This window comes from Chelonoidis abingdonii, chromosome 4 (assembly GCF_003597395.2).
Source record: "Chelonoidis abingdonii isolate Lonesome George chromosome 4, CheloAbing_2.0, whole genome shotgun sequence".
Lineage (NCBI taxonomy): Eukaryota > Metazoa > Chordata > Testudines > Testudinidae > Chelonoidis > Chelonoidis abingdonii.
Genome location: NC_133772.1, coordinates 31,110,828 through 31,129,952, shown reverse-complemented (window position 1 = coordinate 31,129,952; position 19,125 = coordinate 31,110,828). Strand labels below are relative to the sequence as shown.

Below are 19,125 nucleotides of genomic sequence, written 5' to 3'. Positions count from 1 at the left end.
CTTCCTGTAGACCCTAGCAGACACCAGGCAGTAGCTTCCTCCCTTCCCCCTGTGAATTTGGATGGGATGTGAAGGCCGAATTGATCCCCTCCTCTCTCCTATTTGGGGGAGTTCAGTTCCTGATTTTTATTTGACCTTTCTCCGGTACTTATATTGGTTTGGCCTTCCTCTTTCCATCCCTGTTTGAGGTTTCTATCTCTATCACAGCAGGTGACGCAATGGTGTGTGAGAAAGAGAAGAATTCTCAGCAGGAAAATGTTGAGCAAGTGGATAAACACAGAGAATTATCACAAAGGTCGGAAAGGAATGTGTCCTGGAGTCATAAGCAGGAAAAATCCAGTGAGATTCAGCACAGACCAGAAAAAGAGCAGGGAAAGCAGCCAGGGGAGAAAATGGGTAACTGTATTTCCTGTCAGGAAACTCAGAAGGACTTCAAGGAAACCACAACACACCAGGAAATCCTGAGCGGAAAGAGAAAAAATACGCGCACTAAGTGTAGAAAAAATGCGTGTAATTACTCCATCCTTATAAAGCATCAGAGAATCCACACAGGGGAGAGGACCTATGAATGCAGTGAGTGTGGAAAATGCTTATCTAGCAGATCAGGCCTTTATCAACATCAGAGAATCCACACAGGGGAGAGGAGGCCATATGAATGCAGTGAATGTGGGAAAAGCTTCACTAGCAGCTCAGGCCTTTATCAACATCAGAGAATCCACACAGGGGAGAGGCCCTATGAATGCAGTGAGTGTGGGGTAAAATTCAGTCGCAGCTCAGTCCTTATTAGGCATCGGAGAATCCACACAGGGGAGAGGCCCTATGAATGCTGTGAGTGTAGGAAAAGCTTCGCTAGCAATTCAGGCCTTTCTAAACATCAGAGAATTCACACAGGGGAGAGGCCCTATGAATGCAGTGATTGTGGGAAAAGCTTCACTAGCAACCTCAGGCCCTTATCAACATCAGAGAATCCACACAGGGGAGAGGCCTATGAATGCAGTGATTGTGGGAAAAGCTTCACTAGCACCTCAGGCCTTTATCAACACAGAGAATCCACACAGGGAGGAGGCCCTATGAATGCAGTGAAATGTGGGAAGCTAAAATCACGTAGCAGCTCGCGCTTTCTAGACATCAGAGAATCCACTCACAGGGAGAGGCCTACGAATGCAGTGAGAGGCGTGGGAAAAGCTTCACTAGACACCAGCTCAGGCCTTTCTAGATCAACATCAGAGAATCCACACAGGGGAGAGGCCCTATGATGCAGTGAAATGTGGGAAAAGCTTCACTAGCAGCTCAGCGCTTTCTTAGACATGCAGAGAATCCACACAGGGAGAGGCCCTAGCGAATGCCAAGTGAGCGTGGGAAAACTTTCAATCACAGCTCAAACCATCTTATCCATCAGAGAATCCACACAGGGGAGAGGCCCTATGACATGCAGTGATTGTGGGAAAAGCTTCATTATGTCAGCTCAGGCCTCTATCACATCAGAATCCACACAGGGGAAGGACCTATGAATGCAGTGATTTGTGGGAAAAGAGCTTCACTAGCACCTCAGGCCTTTATCAACATCAGAGAATCCACACAGGGGAGGCCCTAACCGGTGAATGCAATGTGTGTGGGAAAAGCTCACTAGCGGTCAGGCCTTCTAAACATCAAGAGAATCCACACAGGGGAGAGGCCCAACCCTATGAATGCAGTGTGTGTAGAAAATGCTTCACTGCACAGTTCAGCCCTTGCTCAACATCAGGTAATCCACACAGGGGAGAGGCCCTTATGAATGCAATGAGTGTGGAAAACCTTCGTCGCTGTTCACACCTTTATTAGGCATCAGAGAGAATCCACACAGGGGAGAGGCCTTATGAATGCAGTGAGTGTGGGAAAACCTTCAGTCGCAGTTCACACCGCTATTACGCATCAGAGATCCACAGGGGAGAAATAGGCCCTATGAATGCAGTGAGTGTGGGAAAAACTCACGTAGCAGCTCAGGCCCCTTTCTAAACATCAGAAAAGCCACACCAGTGAGAGACCCCATAAATGCAGTGAGTGTGGGAATACCTTCTGTTGGCACTTAGCCCATGTTAGTCATCAGACAATCTGTAAGGGAGATGAACACCATAAAAACCTCTAGGGCTATCAATACTTCTTTTTCTTTAATAATTTTCCTGCTTCCGACGTAGTTACTTTTTAAAGCTGTTTCAGCTGTTTGCAGCATGGTTATCCCTCAGTTTGACCAGATGAATGGCCCATTTTTGCCTTTTGCAGTTTACCCTGTTGTGAGGTGGACTCATTTGTCCTTTCTATCAACTCCATTATCCCATGAGTAATTCGAGTGTGCCCTTCCTATCAGGAACCAGGGAGCATCACATTTATACTATTCCTTCTATTTCAAAGTTATTGTTAGTCATCAGTGATACAGATTGTATCATTGCCAGTTGTTCTCATGTTGCTCTGGATTGTGCTGAAGAGCAGATATAATGGGAATTTTTCAAATTATATGTAAATGAAGAAGAGCAGGGGCAGGAAGAAAAGTGTAATTTCGGCCTGTATGACACTGGAAGGAGATGGGGAAGGAGGGAATCTCTGAGTCTCCCCATCACTGCAGAACTGTTACCTTTTGTCTGTGCCATGCAGAGTTTATCTTCATCACATTCTATCCATCCACTTCTCAAAGTGTCCTGTGAGGAACAGTTCTCAGCTGTGTGTGCTTGGAGATGATGCTTTGACTTCTTTAATCCTATATCAGCGTCTCTATGACTGGAGAGGAAAGTGTCAAAGACCTGGATGGGAAATTTAAATGGATCCCAAACACTGTGATCACTGGGAGTTTAAATCTCAGGTTCCATCTTTGGGTAAAGCCACTTCTGGCAAAGTTAGTGGTTTTGTCCCCCATTATGGCAATGCTGGGATACTAGAAATTTTGTAAATAACGTAATTGACTATTGAAACAGTGCTGAGTGAAGCAGGTTTGAATGGATCAGAGGAGAATGTGATGGGAGAATCTCTTGTCCTGATTCTGAATAATCAGATATAACCTGCTCTGGGATTTGACTTGACACTTTCATTGTCATGTATTGTATCTCTCTATGATGTGGGTTTCTATCTTTCCTGAAGGCTGTTTGGTCACCCAGTTGGATATTAGTTCAGTTTGATAGGATGTAACTCAGATTTATTGGAGAATGTAAGATAAATGGACATTTGCTAAAGTTATCATTTCTCACTTCAGCTTTGCTTTTTCCCCTTCCCTCCATGATGACACGGAGAAAGTTCAAGAGCAGTTCTGTCAACAGGAGAGTACTTTCCAATTTAGTGGACATGCTAACAAAGAAACAACAGTGATTTAAAATCTCCACTCAGAAATGGTGAACAACAGCAGAACGTCAACTAACTGCAGGAAGTGCATATGATCACAGTGTAGTTCAATTGTTTAAGTCGATATTGTCTCAGATGATCTAGGGAGAGAATTCCATGATAAGTGATTTTGAACTAAGCAAAAAACCCATGTATTTGATTCCCAGAGCATGTGTAACCCAGGTCCTACAGAAGCTCTCTCCTAGCTAATCCTATATTATGGGAGATGTCTTTCATGACACAGATGTTGAGGAACTAGAAGTGGGCTTTTTGTTGAATTTATCCTTTGTGGATGCTAAAAATGTGTATAAAATGAAATTAGTTTTGTAAATCTAATAGCTGCAGAAAAAATAATTATTTTTAATAGAAACTCCTGTTCTAGTAACTAACAGAGATTCTGTTCCAGGCCTGTATCCAGTCCCTTGCCTGCATCTGTGCCACCAAATTAAAGAAAAGCTGGGCATGTTTTGGGAAGCCATTCCTCACTAACACTGCTGAAATTTTGAGTGGTTTTTTTTTAAAGGATTCCACTTCAGAGAAGTGTAAATTTACCCTAACTAAGGCCAAGGATTTGGAAAGAACTGAGGTTGGAAGAGTCCACACTCAGTTCTGGTTTCCATCCCCAGTAAAGGAAGCTATGGAGTCCAATGACCCCCAAGGAAAATTGTTTGTACCACTCCACTTCCTAGTTCTGTCACTGATGACGGTTCAGAGGATACCAGGGTTAGATTGAGAACAATCCATCCTTCACCATTGATCCAAAGAGAGAGTGCTTCATAGGAGTTCCTTCCCTGTGGATCCCAAACTGGCTGCCTGATTGGGTAACAAGGACTTTCAGGCTGTAAAATGATGATAACCAATGAGGCAATGAATGTGTCAGGCTCCAATTTCAGACTTCCGGATACACACATGTTGAGTTCTGATTCCATGGTTTTGTGTCTGATCCTGTGGCTACACAATAAAACTGATCTTGGCACAGGTGCACCAATGTAGCTGTGCTGCTGTAACACTGCTATTACAGACTCTCTCAAGCCAATGGGAGGAGATCTCTGCAGTCGAACTTGGTTAAGTCCAGGTTCTGCAAGTGGCGGCAGCTATGTTGGCAGGAGAAGCTCTTCTGCTGATGTAGCGCTATCTATACAGGGGGTTAGGGCTTGTAACTGTGTTGCTCAGCTGTGTGGATTTTTCACACCAGCTGCGCAATATACTTTTACTGATAAATGTCTTTAGTGTAGACAAGGCAGTTTAACTTGTGTTTTATGCATTTACATCATTTCTCCTCTACTTCTCCTACTTTGAAAGATTAACAAGTGAAAAAGAGGTATTTTTTCCTCATGATGCAAACATTCCACACTGGAGACTCCTACCAACACACATGGCAGAAGATCCTGAGAGATATGAACTCACAGAAGTGATTGGACAAACCGACAACTTGAGCCAAGGTTCAGTTGTTGGCATGGGCATTAAAAGAAAACTAACATATATGACAAGAATTTGTGATCATTTAATATGTTTTTGTTACCTATTAAAAATGAAAATATAAGTGAAGTTATCGGTTAAAGAGTAAGAAAACTAATTCTGTGATAATCTGAATTATTTTTGGAAAGCTGAAAAGTTGTCTTGTTTTTTGTTTTGTTAGTCCTACAGGAAATGATGGCTAATCTTGAAAAGTCATAGGACAATGTGTCCAGCAGGTAGAAAAAAAAAGCTGCAATCATCAACCATCAATATGAAGGAAAAGGCTGAAGTCCATTGCCTTTCTGGTCAATAAAGCCATCTTTAAAGGGCTGATCTGTGCTGAAAAAGCTGGTTGGCATAGCCACATCTCTCAGGGGTGTGAAAAGTCCTCTCCACTGAGAGAAGTAGTTAATGTGACCTGAGCCCCACTATAGACAGTGTTAGGTTATCAGAAGAATATTTCCAGTGTTTGAAGTGTAGACATAGCCTTAGACAGATTGATCCCCTCTGGGAAAGCGAGTCATGACATCAATTCCAATTTTGACCCATCTCACTGTAACGTGAGAAAGTTACTAGTATGGGGGCTGAGCCAGCTGTCCGATCGCCTGGTTCCTCAAATGTAGCTACAGCTCTTAGTACCCATCAATGCCAAGACTGAGAGAAATGGAGAGTTCCAGCCGTTGTCATTTTAGTATTTTATTGTTCCTCTCTCTGTTTTTTGTGCTGGCCTTTCTATTCTGTCAAGGTGTGACTAGGATTCCCTAGAGCAGGGGTTCCCAATCTTTTCTTTCTAAGGCCCCCCCAACATGGTATAAAAACTCTACAGCCCACCTGTGCCACAGCAACAACTGTTTTTCTGCATGTCCAGTAGATTAAAAGCCAGGGCTGTCGTTAGGGGGTAGCCAGCAGAGTAATTGTGCAGTGCCCACAGGGCTCCCGTGAAGTTAAGTTGCTTTGGCTTCAGTCCCAGGTGGAATGGCTCAGATTTCTGACCTGAACCCCAGTTAGTCGAACACCAGCCCTGCTTTCTGGTATTATTTCTCCCACCCCGAAACCAGCTCACTGCCCCCCAGGGGCTCCAGACCGCTGGCTGAGAACCACGGCCTTGGAGCTCTGTCTAGAAGGAGGGAGCAAAGCTGCTGCCTTTCCTGATGGCTGAACTCAGGCCCTCAGAGTGGGATATTCCTGCCCTTCCAGCAATACCAGGAAAGCTCCTTGAACCTGGCCTCAGGGACAGTCAAAGCCTGCAGAGCTTCAGGGGCAATGAAGCAGCTGGGTCAGGCTGGGCACCTGATCCCCAGAGAACTGCCCTGGCTGCCTTCTGGGCAGTGAAGAAATCAATTCCCCTCACCCCTGATGAATCAGCCTGGAGCTACGTGCAGGCTGGGGGTTTCTCCTTTCACTCCTGCTGGGGAGGGCTGGGGTCCCAGGGACATTTCTAGCAGAGCATTCGGAACTCAACTGGGGGAATCAGCCTCTCATTACAGAACGCTCACGTTTCAGACCACATCTTTATTTACAGGTTTTTTAATACGATATCCTTCAATCCTAGTGTCACCATTGATAACATGCTTGGTCAGCCTGGTGGGATACCCAGGGTAAAACTAACCAGCTCTTAATCCAAGAGAGTGGAGATAAATCACCTCTCAGACTCAATGCGGGGTAATCAATAGGCAGACAGTGGGCCAAATTGCTTTTGAATGGACCCCAAAATCTTTTTATTTACTTATTATTATCATCATTATTGTTATTTTTTATTATTATTTACGCTGGACTCTGGACCTCAACTAGACCTTGACCAACAATTTTGGACCTTGACAAAAAATAATGGTTTACCCCTAAGAACAGGCTTGTGTTACATTCCTTATGTTGGAGATTTTTATGCTTCTAAAGATTTTAATTTTTTAAATATTTGCAGGTTTTAGGACCATAATGTACATACATGTAATATGCTGGGGCACCCTTAGGGGGTGAGCGGAAATGCTTAGACTGTCCCCCACCCATTTTTTTAATCCCACACAGGGAAAACACCCTGTTCACTAGCGGCTAATAAACTAAGAATTTCACACTACAGGGCACTCACACGGGAGTGGCACACGGAGAGAAAAGCGGGAGGGAAGATGGGTTCACACACTCCTGGCCGCAAGTAGCTTCCTCGCCGGACGATGCCAGGCTGAGTCAGCCCACTGTGGGTTGGATCTTTTACAGATCCTCTAGGTGGAGTTACTGGGCTTGCTTTAGAATATTTTTGGTCACGAGTTATTGCTTCGCAAAATACTCTGGGCGGCTTCTGGCAACTCTCATTCACACTGTGTATACACACATACACACCAAGGCCTCTATTCTAAATACCACGATGCAGCTGTACCTTGTGCCCAGACTCAATACGCTTTCCCTTATGAAGTGATAACAACCCCTCTTCAGGTGGTAAAACCCCCTCAGCACCGGTGCATACCTAATGCGTTTCCCTTATGCATTAACATTATTGGGGGTGGCCAAACTAACAGTTCCCCAGCACCGCATACAACTACCTTACTGGGGGTGGCAAAACTAAGTCCCCAGCACCTCTTCAAACTAACCTTGTTGGGGCGGTAAAACAGTTCTTCTTCGAGTGATTGCTCATATCCATTCCAGTCAGGTGTGCGCGCCGCACTTGCACGTTCGTCAGAAGGTTTTTTACCCTAGCAACTCCGGCGGACAGGCAGGTCGCCCCCTAGAATGGCGCCACCATGGTGCCTGATATATACCCCTTGCCTCAATCCCCGGTGCCTCCAGTGCGGGTTCTGCAGTCTAAGGGAAAGCGTGTAGCCATGAGAGCACTGTCTCTGGATTCACCGAGGCGGCACCGATCTCCGTCGCAGTCCCGGCACCGTTCCTGGTCCCGTGGGAGGTCTCGATCCAGGCACCGCTCGCAGTCCCGGCACCGCTCACCGAGGTGGTACCGGTTGTACTCGCGGCGCAGGTCCTCCTCACGCCCGTCCCGATACTCCCGGCACTGCTCCGGCTCGAGCCATCGCTACCGGCACCAGGACTAGAGGAGCCGCTCCCACCGTTGGTGTTCCAGATCCCGGTCGACCTCCCGGCATCGAGCTGGTGGCAGGTCCCGGTCTCAATTGCGGCGCCATTATGACTCCTGGCACCGATCTCCGGCACCGAGGAGGTCTCCGCCATCAGGAGTGCGGGACCCATATCAGTCCCGTTCGGCACCTCCCTGGCCATCCCGCCAGTCGTCTGTCTCCTCACAGGCAGACAGCGCGTATGCTCTGGACACTGATGGGCCTGCTGCTCTTCTCCATGATCCCCAACCTCAGGAGCATGGACCGCAGCAGTGGGGATTCTGGACACCTTGGGTGTACCATCAAACCCAAGGCCCTCAGCAGATTCCCCAGCGTTCCACTGCCTCTGAGCACAGGGCTCCGGAGGCCACAGTTTCCCGTCCTCCTCCTCCCTCTACATCACAGAAGGAGAGGTTGTCCTCAGCTCAGGAAACCTAGAACCTCCCCCCGAGTCGGACGCGGTGCTCCAGGCAGAGCCCTCCCGCAGATCAACTCCTGCCGGCTCTCCTCATTCATCCTCCTGGATGAGCATGTGGCTGGAACAACATGCACCAGCCGCCCTCCGCTTGAACTAGGAGGCATCAGGACCTCCTCAGGCGCATGGTGCAAACCCATGACCACAGGCCGAGGAGTGTCAGATTCTTGAGGATCCGGTTTAGTGAGCAAATGTCTGCAAGATACACCCACGTAAAGCTCGGCCCCTTCCTTTTATCCAGGACCATCAGGCTCAAATGCCTACTGACCAATACTGGCAGTCTCACGGACCATCCATTCCCCTAACGAGCACGCAGAATGGAAACCAAGTACATCGTACCCTCAAAGGTATGAGTATCTATAGTTCATGCCCTCCCCCTGTGTCCCTCGTCGCTCCAATCCCGTAAACGAAATGAGGAGCGCCCATGGTCAGCAAGGCCCCCGCCCCAAAGCTCAAAGGAAGGGAGGACGCTGGACCTGCCGGCCAGAAAGGTCTCCTCTGCGGGACGCCTCACAGCTTCGATGCCCAATCACACAGGCTCTCCTTAAGCCGCTACAGTTACTAACACCTTGGCGGCAGCAAGACAATTTTAGGAGTTCCCTTCCACAAGAGCGTTCAGGCAATGTCTCTGTGATCCTTGAGAGGGAAGAAAGGTCTGCCAGAACTGTCCTGCCAAAGACCCTCTCTGGACGCGCACGATTCGCTGCCCGACATCGACGCTCTAGACGTTACTTTATGCGCTGCCATTTCTCGGCTACAGGTCTCGTGGCGCTTCCTCCATCAATGTACCAATCCAGGGATCTCCCATTGAAGGCCAGGGCCAATGTTTTCTGACAAGAACTGACCCTAGGCTGTCAAAGCAAAAGACAAGGGTACAAGTTATGCGACGCTTGGACAATCTATCAATGAAGAATAACAAACGTAAATACCAGGTGGGGAAGCAGCACGCTCGTGCCAACCGGCAGCGCGATAGAGGCCCTATCCGTCCCATATCTCCAACACACCGTTGCCTCTAATTAGACACAACCTAGGCACGCTAAAACTGACCCAACCCCGAAAGTAGCAGGACTTCGCACAGGCGTGTAACAGAAATGGCCGCCGTAGACAACATCAGGGCAACATGTAGAGGGACTAGAACCCAGAGGGCCCCCAAGCCTTCCTCGGGCCCAAACCTTCATTTTTGAAGCATGCGCCGAGGGCGATGTAACCAGTTCTCCGCAAGATCCGTCCCCTCACTTTTCCAACCGTCTTTCATTTCTTCTCCTCCCTGGGGTGCCCGAGCTAATCGGACCAGCTTGGGTCTTATGCATACGTTGGAACTTGGATACACTGCACATGTTTGTTTCACCTCCCTCCCATCGGCCTCTTCAGACCTCCTCCGCAGCAAACCTATCTCTCCGCGGGGAGTGTCAAGTCGCTTCCCTCGTCAAAGAGACCATAGAGAGAGGTATCATAAGCCTTCTCCACAAAATCGTGGAACTTGCGTAAGTCCTGGCGTGCTTAGCTGAACCTCCAGCTTATAATAAAACCAGTTTTTTTTGGGGGATCTTAATCTCGCTGCACACAGACGAGAATTAGCAGCGCCTGTCTCGTCTGGTCCCTCAACTTTCCCTGAGGGACCCCAGGAGACCCAGAAGCTCTGAGTCTTACCGGCAAGGGAAATACATCACTTCCATTCCCCTCCCCTTCTCCACCCAGACTTTTCCTCTCTGGTAGTCTTTGAGGATTGATGACAATCTCATTACATCAAATATAACCCAGAAGCATATTTCTCCTCATAAATTCCATAAAAACAAAGAGGCCAACCCCAAAGTAATATAGGAAAACAGAAACTGTATCTATCTCCTTTCCCGCGCTCCACAAATAACCCTATGGTCCTGCAAAGAGCTTGATCCTCGCTAGATTCTGAACAGCAAAAGATGAATTCAACTCCCTTGTTCTTAGCCTACCCAGAGAGGAAAACTCAAACAAGTCTTAAAGAAAACTTAATTAAAAAGAGAATAGAACAAGAATCAAAATTTCTCTGTATCAAGATGACAATAATACAGGATCAATTGCTTAAAAAAAAAATGAATATACAGTCTGATTCAAAAAGATATCCAATTTGAAAGCTATTCAGCAAAGTACAACACATGTAATAATACACCCAAACAACATAAAAGCCTATAGGGTTTTCTCTACCTGTACTTAAAAGTTGGAACAGAAGATTGAAGATGCGGAAAGAAGCTTCTCCTACGCTGGGAGAGACAGAGCAAAGACGCAGTCGATCCGAAGACAAAGAAGACCCACAGAATTTCCCTCCTTTAAGTCTTTTTTAAATCGTTTTCCTGAGTTGGTCCTGTCAGGTGTTTGAGTTCCCTTTGTTAACCCTCTTTCAGGTAAAAGAAACATTAACCCCTTAGCTATCTTATGTATGATAGGTAGGTTCCGAGAGCAACGGGGCAAGGAGTTTTCATCCCGCTATTTCCTGATCGCCAAGAAGAGGGAGGTCTTCAGGCTATCTCCAGACTGCAGGGAACTTCAATCAAGTATACTGGTACAGAGGTTCGAATTGTGTCCGTATGGTATCACTTGGAGGACCATTATCCATCCCTGGATCCTGCAGATGGTTTTCGCCAGCCTCGACATGCAAGATCTACTTCCATTTTATAAGCCATTCTTCCGCCCCTATCATTAGATACATAGCTAAGGGTTAATGTTTCTTATTACCGTAAGTTTAACAAAGGGAACCAATAACCTGATCCAGAATACCAATCAGGAAAACTGTTTTCAAAGTCAGGGAGGAATTTTGGGGTCTGAGTTCTCTTTTTTACTGTCTCCAGCTGATGAGAGGTTTTCTATCTTCTAATCTTCTGTTTCGCGAATTGTAAGTAAGTAGAAAAATAATATAGGCTTATTAATGTTGTTTTGGTTAAAGTATTTTACATTGTGTGTAGCTGCTGGAATGTTTCAAATTGGATATCTTTTGAATCAGACTGTTATTCTATTATATTTCTTATACAATAGACCCCTGTATTGTCATTGATGCAGAAATTACTTCTTATGTCTTGTTTTCTTATCTTTATAAAAGTTTCTTTTTAAGACTTGTTTGAGTTTTCTCTCTGGGTTAGGCTGGAACGAAGGGTAGGGATTCTCTTTTGTGTGTTAGATCTATGGAGGGTAAGCTTCTGCAGCACCAGGAATTTTGTGGGAGGGGAGAGAGGAGAATGCATTCTGTTTCCGTATTTTGGTAGTTGTCTCTTTGTGGAATAGAGGAGACATGCTTCTGGTAATGATTAAAGAAGATGTGCATCAGTATGCCAGTGTTAGCCAGAGAGGAAAGTTGGGGGGAGAGAGAGGGGAAGGAAGTGGGGTTATTCCTTTGCTGTAGACTAGAGCTTCTGGGGTTCTGAAGGCCCTCAGGGAAAGTTTGGGGGACCAGAGCGCGCAGGCAGCGCTTTATTCGTGTCTTGGTGGCAGGATATAAGATCCAAGCTGGTAAATTCAAGCTTGGAGGTTCATGCTAGCACCTAAATTCTTGGACGCTAAGGTCCAGATTTGGAAAGATGGCTTATGATATGGTGGCAGAGATGGAATCCGAAGAATCCTGGAGCCTTTAGTAGGCAAATATTATTTTTTCTTTATTCCCTGCTAAGTGTTTTAGCAGATAGAGAAAGGTTTGTTTTTAAATAGCCAGAGAGAAATTTTTTTTCTGCTGCTTGGTGGCTTGCGCATTTAAGCAAGGAGGCAATTATAGGTGCTACATCAAGGGTCTTGCTGTTAAACAATAGAATTTCCAATTGGGAATCAAGTAACCCAGCAAACACACACAGTAAAATGCTTTTGTTCTTGGTTATTACATATCAAAACCATAGCTAGGATAAACTTAAACAAGTCTTTAAAAAGAACAACTTTTAATTCAAAAAAGAGAAGAAAAAAGGAACATAAAGATAGTAATTCTCTGCCATCAAGTTGACAATTACAGGGCTATTGCTTATTCAGAAGAAATATGAATAAACAGTTCTGATTCAAAACAGATATCCAGTCTGAAACATTCAGCAAGCTACAAGAATGTAATACAGACCAAAAATCAACATAAAGAGCCTATATTGTTTCTACGTGTACTTACTCAATTTGGGATCAACAGAAGATAGAAGATAGAAGAACCATCTAATGCTGAGAGACAGAAAAAAAAAGACTTCAGACCCCAAACAATTCCCTCCCTGACTTTGAAAAATCCAGTTTCCATGAATGTCCCTCTCGGTCAGGTGTTGTGTCCCTTTGTTAACCCTTTACAGGTACAAAGAAAGCATTAACCTTAGCTAGCTATTTATGACAGCCACACAGGAGGTTCTTCAGTTCGGGTCAACCACGGACACTTTCTCAATTTGCGGTCCTTCCCGTATCGGCGCCTCTCCAGGCCGTTCGAGAGTTGATTTCACCAAGTTGTATGGCTGTATCGTCGCCTATCCGCCGCAGTCGCTTATGTCACGTAATATCCATTACCTCGACAATCTGGTGATCCGGGATCCCTCGAGACACAAGTCTCCTCAGCCACGCTCCACAGGGTCCAAAAGCCATTTTCGTGAGCCTAGGCCTAATCTCAAAATGTCGGAAAAGTCAACACTAATCCCCAGCTCAGGAGGATGAGTTATCGGGCCATCCTGGACTCCCACTCTGGCCAGAGACCGTTCTTCCCACTAAATCGAGGTCATCCCAAACCTGACAGCCATACTAAACGAAGGCTGCAGGCAGCGCCCTTGTCACCTCAGACGCACTTGCCTTGAACTCTCTTGGCTAGCATGTGGCCTGCACTGTTTGTCACGGATGCACAGCATCCGCCATAAGGCCGCTCCAGTCCTGGCTCATGCACTAAGTACGCGTCCAACAGATCCCTTTGTCACATGATTGTCACTGTTCCGCCAAGATGTTTTGAGCTCTCCCTAACAGTGGTCCGCGGATCAGTCCGTGGGTGTTGTACGGGGCTCCCATTCCATCCGCCCCGCCTCGGTGTCCTGAAATTGGAGCTCGACCTAGGCCTGGGGGGCCCATTACTCGGGCCCTGCGGACCCAAGGCCGTGGTCCCCTCACGAGCTGGCACATCCACACATCAATGTCCGGGAGTTGTAGGTGATCCCTTGCATTGTCCAACGTTCTGTTCCACCACTCTTCAAGGCCGCTGTGTCGGTATATTCGCGACAACACAACACCATGTACTATATAAACAAGCAGGGCGGGCATCGGGTCTTTCTCCCCTGTGTCAGGAGACACTTGAGACTCTGGGACTTCTGCATTAGGCCCACTCCACTTTGCACTCTCATCGCAATCTTTCTCCAGGGGCTCGGAACAACGCTAGCAGATCATCTGACAGATCCTCTTTCCCCGTGTGTCCATTCGCGTCGGAGCGTCGCCTCTTATCGCGTTGTGGTGGATGTCCCCGGATGGACCTCTTCGACGTCCCGCTTGGAAACAGGAAATGCCAGATTTTCTGCTCCTTTTCAGGGTCTCTTAACCAGTTCGGTAAGCGGACGCTATCCTTATCTCCGGAACGATGGCACCGTTCTACGCTCTTCCACACATTCCGCTCGTCCACAAGGTCCTATACTGAACGTGCGCTAGGACAGGGCACGCTTTGATCAATGATAGGTCAGCGTGGCCCCAACAACATTGGTACTCCATGTTGCGGACTTAGTCCATGGCCCGACCCTGTCCCCCTGCCTCTTACCTGGACCTGGAGCGACTCAGGACACGGCAAGGCTAGCATCACCCAGACCTTCAGTCCGCTGCATCCCTCACGGGGTGGCTCCTAAGAGTTGCTGACCTGTCTTGGAAATGTCGTTGCTTACCCCGCATGCAGCAGGTTGCTCCGGGAGCAGCGAAGCCTTCACCCATTAGAGCGAAGTATTCGGCCAAATGGAAGGTTTTACGTGCTGGTGCCGGAACGCGAATACTCCTCCCCCCGAGGCTCCTCTTCTATATACTTGACTACCTGCTGGTCCTTCAAGCAAGCAGGGCCTGGCGGTGTCATCTTAAGGGTTCATTTGGTGGCCATCCTCCCAACTTGCCACTCAGGAGGCTATGTGCCGCCTCGGGCTGATTTTCTCACACATGGTGACTGGTTCCTTAAGGGTCTGGAGCGGTCTATACCCCAAGAATTCGCCGCCCGACCCCACCTGGACTGAACCTTGGTTCTGGCCAGAACTCATTGTCCCCTTCCATTCAGAAACCATTGGCCACTTGCTTCCTCCTCTATGCTCTCCTGGAAGACTGCTTTCCTGGTAGCCATCACCTCCGCAAGTTATGGTGTCAGAGCTCTGGTCCTACGGTGGATCCCCGTCATCGGCTATTCCACGGAACAAGTACATGTGAGCACGCACGCACACCTTTTCCCTCCAAGGTTTGTCGTCCGGCCCTTTCCACGCAACCAGGAAGATCTTCTACCTGTTTCTCCCAAACCCCTATTTCAATCTCGCAGGAGCAACAGCTACAACTCATTAGACGTCCGCCTTTTTAACTAGAGCGCAAACCAAGCCTTTCCTGCAGAAACCCCCAACTCTCTGTGGCGGAGTGAGCGTGTTTAAAGGGTTGACCCGATCTCATCTCAGAGAATCTCTCTCGTGGTGACGTCCTGCATACCGGGCCGTTATGACTTTGCCCATAGCCCTCCGGGCCATAACTGCGCACTTCTCCAGGGCTCAAGCCTCATCGCGGTTTCCTTTGCCACAGTGCCCATCCAGAAGAATTCTGTCGGGCAGCGACCTTGGATCCTCCTGTCCAACCTATTTGCTCCCACTGCACCTGGTCCAGCAGTCCCGAGATTGACAGCAGCCTCGGCATTGCCGATGCTACACAACTGCGCCTCACTCCAACCCCACCCGCCTAGGTAAGGGCTTGGGAATCAACCTAACTGAATGGATAAGAGCAACCACCAAAGAAGAAGACGGTAGTCGACCTTTGTAACTGCGTTGTTTTTTGCGAGAGTGTTGGCTCGATTATCCATTCGCACACCGCGCTCTCCCCACTTACAGAGACGCACGCAAGAAGGAACTCAGAGCAGGCAGGCCAGCAGGGTATATATCAGGCGCCATTTGTGGGCGCCACTCTAGGGGGCGACCTGCCCAGCACGCCGGGAGTTGACTAAGGTAAAATCTTCATCTGAATCCCGTGCACACGCGGCTTGATGCCACTAAACTGGAATGGATGATGGCGCAACACAATCTCGAAGAACAACAGTTACAAAGGTGAGTAACCGTCTTTCTCCAGCACCGCTTTGCATCTGAATGACTTGCGCACAGTCAATAAGTTTAGAAGGCGTAAGCTACACTGAGGACAAGCGGCCCACGGACAGTCCATCGATAACCCAATAGAGATTTCAAAAGGTCTCATACCATCTCTTTAGGTTGCCATTGGGTTGAAGGGAAGCAATCCGTAGCAGCTGCCTGTGTTCTCGTGAGCGTTGCCATCCGGAGACAGCGCCATAATGTCAGAGATAAACAGAGTCTCACTTATTTGTTTGGTACGAGCAAGTCAGATCCATTTATTTTCTCAAGCAGTTTGCTTATAGGGAGAGAGTGCCCTAGGACACAGGGGTTGCCCCAATCCCAGGCAGCTCTCTCTTCAGGTATAAACAATTTACGCATGTTATACCTATTTGTTACATGCAATAATAAGCAAACAGCTGCATTTTGTTTAACTACAAAGTCATCTTTACTATTTTTCTAATCATTCTATGTTAGATGCTAGTCTACATTCCTCATTATATGAAACAAGCGTAGCAGACAACATCTTCACAACAGTTCTTATTCCCATCGCCTCACACATACGTCGCTTCTACAAATCTCACGTTATTAGGTTACAGTATGCCTCGACTAATTGCTCTACTTCCACACAATATTGAGCTATGCAAATTAGTACAACAATGGGTCGCAGATGATGTATTCATTGTTACATTGACAGATTCAGTCAATATCATCACAGGAGGTGACATGCATCAGTGATACTGAATTGAAATGCTTGCCTCCTAGTTTTGGTGTCCATCAATTTGAAAAGATGTATGAAATTGAGCTAGGGCAGGACAAAGAGCCACCAATGTTCGAGGGCAGGAGAAAACTGCCTTCTAGTGAAGCTATTGAAAAGAGCTGCAGCCTGCAATAGCTTATCAAAAGAAGATTGAAAGTGTGATGTTTCATTTTGAAGTGTTTGAAGTGCGCTTAAGGAGAGAAAAGATGCTATTAAAGGGCTCTTTAATCAGCAGAGAGAAAGGCATAACAAATCCAATTGGCTGGAGGTGAAAGAGACAAATTCCTATTACAACAAGCACAATAATTCAACGACCAGGATGATCACCACAGGCAAGAAGCGACCAGAGAAATGATGATCTCCATCTCTTGTGTCATTTAATGAAGACTAGAATCCTTTCTGGAAATGTGTTGCCCCCAAGAGGTGTATGTGTATACAGTGAGCCTTGTGATATCAGGGGGTCAGATTAGATGTTCTAAGGTCTGTTTCTGGACATAAAGTTGGATCTATATTCTGAAAAATGGTGTAGCATTGGGAACAGGTCTGATGTTTCCCTGTCTAGCCGATTTGCTTCGCTAGACAACGCCTCCTTAGTGGGGATGATCCACAGGGAGTAGCTCAAACCTCCAAAGTGCCTGGCAGGACAAAGACATTAGCACCAGCAACAAGAGGGTGTGACAATGACCACTGCACATAAGACTCCTTTTGCAGGGAGGCTTACAGACTAAATTGGTGAAAGGTGGTGGGGAGGGGTACCCTCAAACAGTAGAGATGCTGACATCACCAGGCAGGATAGGGGTGAGCGGACAGAGAAACCTCAGAACCACACTGTGCTTTTGGCTTCGACAAGTCTCCTTCTCCAGGTCTCTCTTTTGAGGACTGAAGAATATCGGGTCACGTACATAAGCCGGCCAGGAGAGACCTTCTTCGAGTTTTCTCCTTTCCTTTCCTGATTTACTAGAAAAGAGCCACCCTGTTAGAGGTAAGAGGCCTCCTCGTGGTTTGACTGTTCTAGTCTGATGCCATCAGGTGACAGCTGAATTCTACCGCATGAATACATGACATTAAGGAGGCAAATTTATTCCACAACCTGGATTAGTCTTAGAATCACTGGGAACATTTTAGGGTTGTCCTTTTGTTTCTCTTTTCCTCCTAACCCTCACTCGCTCCTTGTCCGCTGTCCCATCCCAACGTAGGGGATATGGGGTGTGTGTGTGTGTGTGTGCACGGGAGTGCTCTGCAGTCCCACTGTGGAGGTCCCCAAAATTGTGGGGGCTGAATAGTGCTGGGCTAGTTGTCCCGCACCAGTGAAATGGGGCCATCCTTTGGGCCTCTCATGAGAACCGACTTAGCTCCCTCACTCAAGTCTTCTACCTTGATCTGGCTGAGGCAGGTTATTGACAGGAGGGAGTCTCAAGTCCTTGTTGTTCTCTTTTATAGACCAAATAAATAAGTCATAACAGTTATATGTTGATCGAATTTTCTGTGCTTCTCTGCTGTGGTCTCTGAGCAGTTCATGAATTCTCTCTAACATTGCAGTTCTCCTCAAATACTATGCTGTCAATAATTATCTGTGCACTGTTGTTGTCTGGAGCTCATCTGAAGAGCACTTATTCAGGTCATTCAGTTGTATGAAATTCAAGATCTGAAGGTTAATTTCTGAAATCCAGGGCTCTTGTGGTCATTCCAACTCTGTGCCACTTGACTGCCAGACTGTGTGACCTAAGACAAGCAATTCTTTTTTCATCAGCCATAGCTTCTCCCTCTTTCAAGTGGGATAAATATGATCCGTCCTACCTACCTCAACACACACACTGTCCCTTTGCCCCAACACAAACAGTCTCACATGCAGTTGAAAAAGCAGCTGGCATCTTGCTAGAGTATCCCATCAGAACATGGGATAGAGAACCTGCATCACTGAAAGTACAAGCCATAGAAGACACCACACACCAGCCTTCCCTTGGCAAGAATCAAACCTCCAACAGAAAAAACTATGGCTTGTCATACACCCAGCTCCCTAAGACCCTCAAGCCACAACGTCAGTATAACACAGGGACTTTTCGTGCAGCTATGGTTCTGTTCTCACTAGAAGGGTCTATTTCCAATTGTTTTGCGTGCAACCAGCTTCCCCAGCACAAGCTCACTGCGTGACACTCTGTAGTGAGCATGGCTGAATACAGCCAAAGAAATTCCTGACCATTTCCTCTCAGGATTAGAGGCATGGTTAGATGTTTCTGCGGTTATGATGTTTGGCGTAGATTGTTCATATCCCCTGTACCTTTGTCAATTCAGACAGTCCCCTTTTCCAACTATCTCCAGTACATCAGTCCTCACTGGGGTCTGCTGGGCAGTGTGAGAACATGCCCTAATTTGGTGCTGGCAGGTGTATGTGGAGAAAGCTGAGATGTCCCTCGGCTTGGATCAAAGGAGATGTTGAATGGAATTTTATCACAAAATCTCTCCTGCCTCCCCAGAGCCCCACCTGGCAGCGGCCGGCTTTAGGAGCCTATTCACCAATTCCGTCCGAATCGGGCCCCATACGCTAAGAGGCCCGCGCCCAGGTGTTAGTAGACTCTTCCCTGGCTAGAGGCGCCTTTTAATTTTACTCACCCTGGGGCACTTTGGTCTTCAGGCAACTTTCAGACTGCGGATCTTCACTTCTCCCAGTGTCTTCAATTGGCACTTCGTAGAGCGGGCCTTCGCAATTACTACTCTGGGGTCTTCGGCGAACACTTGGGCAGCGTTCTTACAAGCACGCTGAAGACCTGGACGAGTGATGGACCCACCGCCGAA

The 19,125-nt window shown here is 47.2% G+C and overlaps 1 protein-coding gene across 1 annotated transcript in view; it reads left to right on the top strand.

Annotated features, from left to right (window-relative positions):
* The window catches only part of LOC142046740 (uncharacterized), a 437,635-nt gene continuing 418,510 nt past the window's right edge, over window positions 1-19,125 (top strand). Inside the window, exons 1-2 of the mRNA XM_075065006.1 lie at window positions 1-1,079; window positions 1,262-4,576. Coding sequence (XP_074921107.1) covers window positions 219-1,079; window positions 1,262-1,264 — 864 coding nt within the window. The 5' untranslated portion in view covers window positions 1-218 and the 3' untranslated portion in view covers window positions 1,265-4,576. The remainder of the gene's footprint in view (window positions 1,080-1,261; window positions 4,577-19,125) is intronic.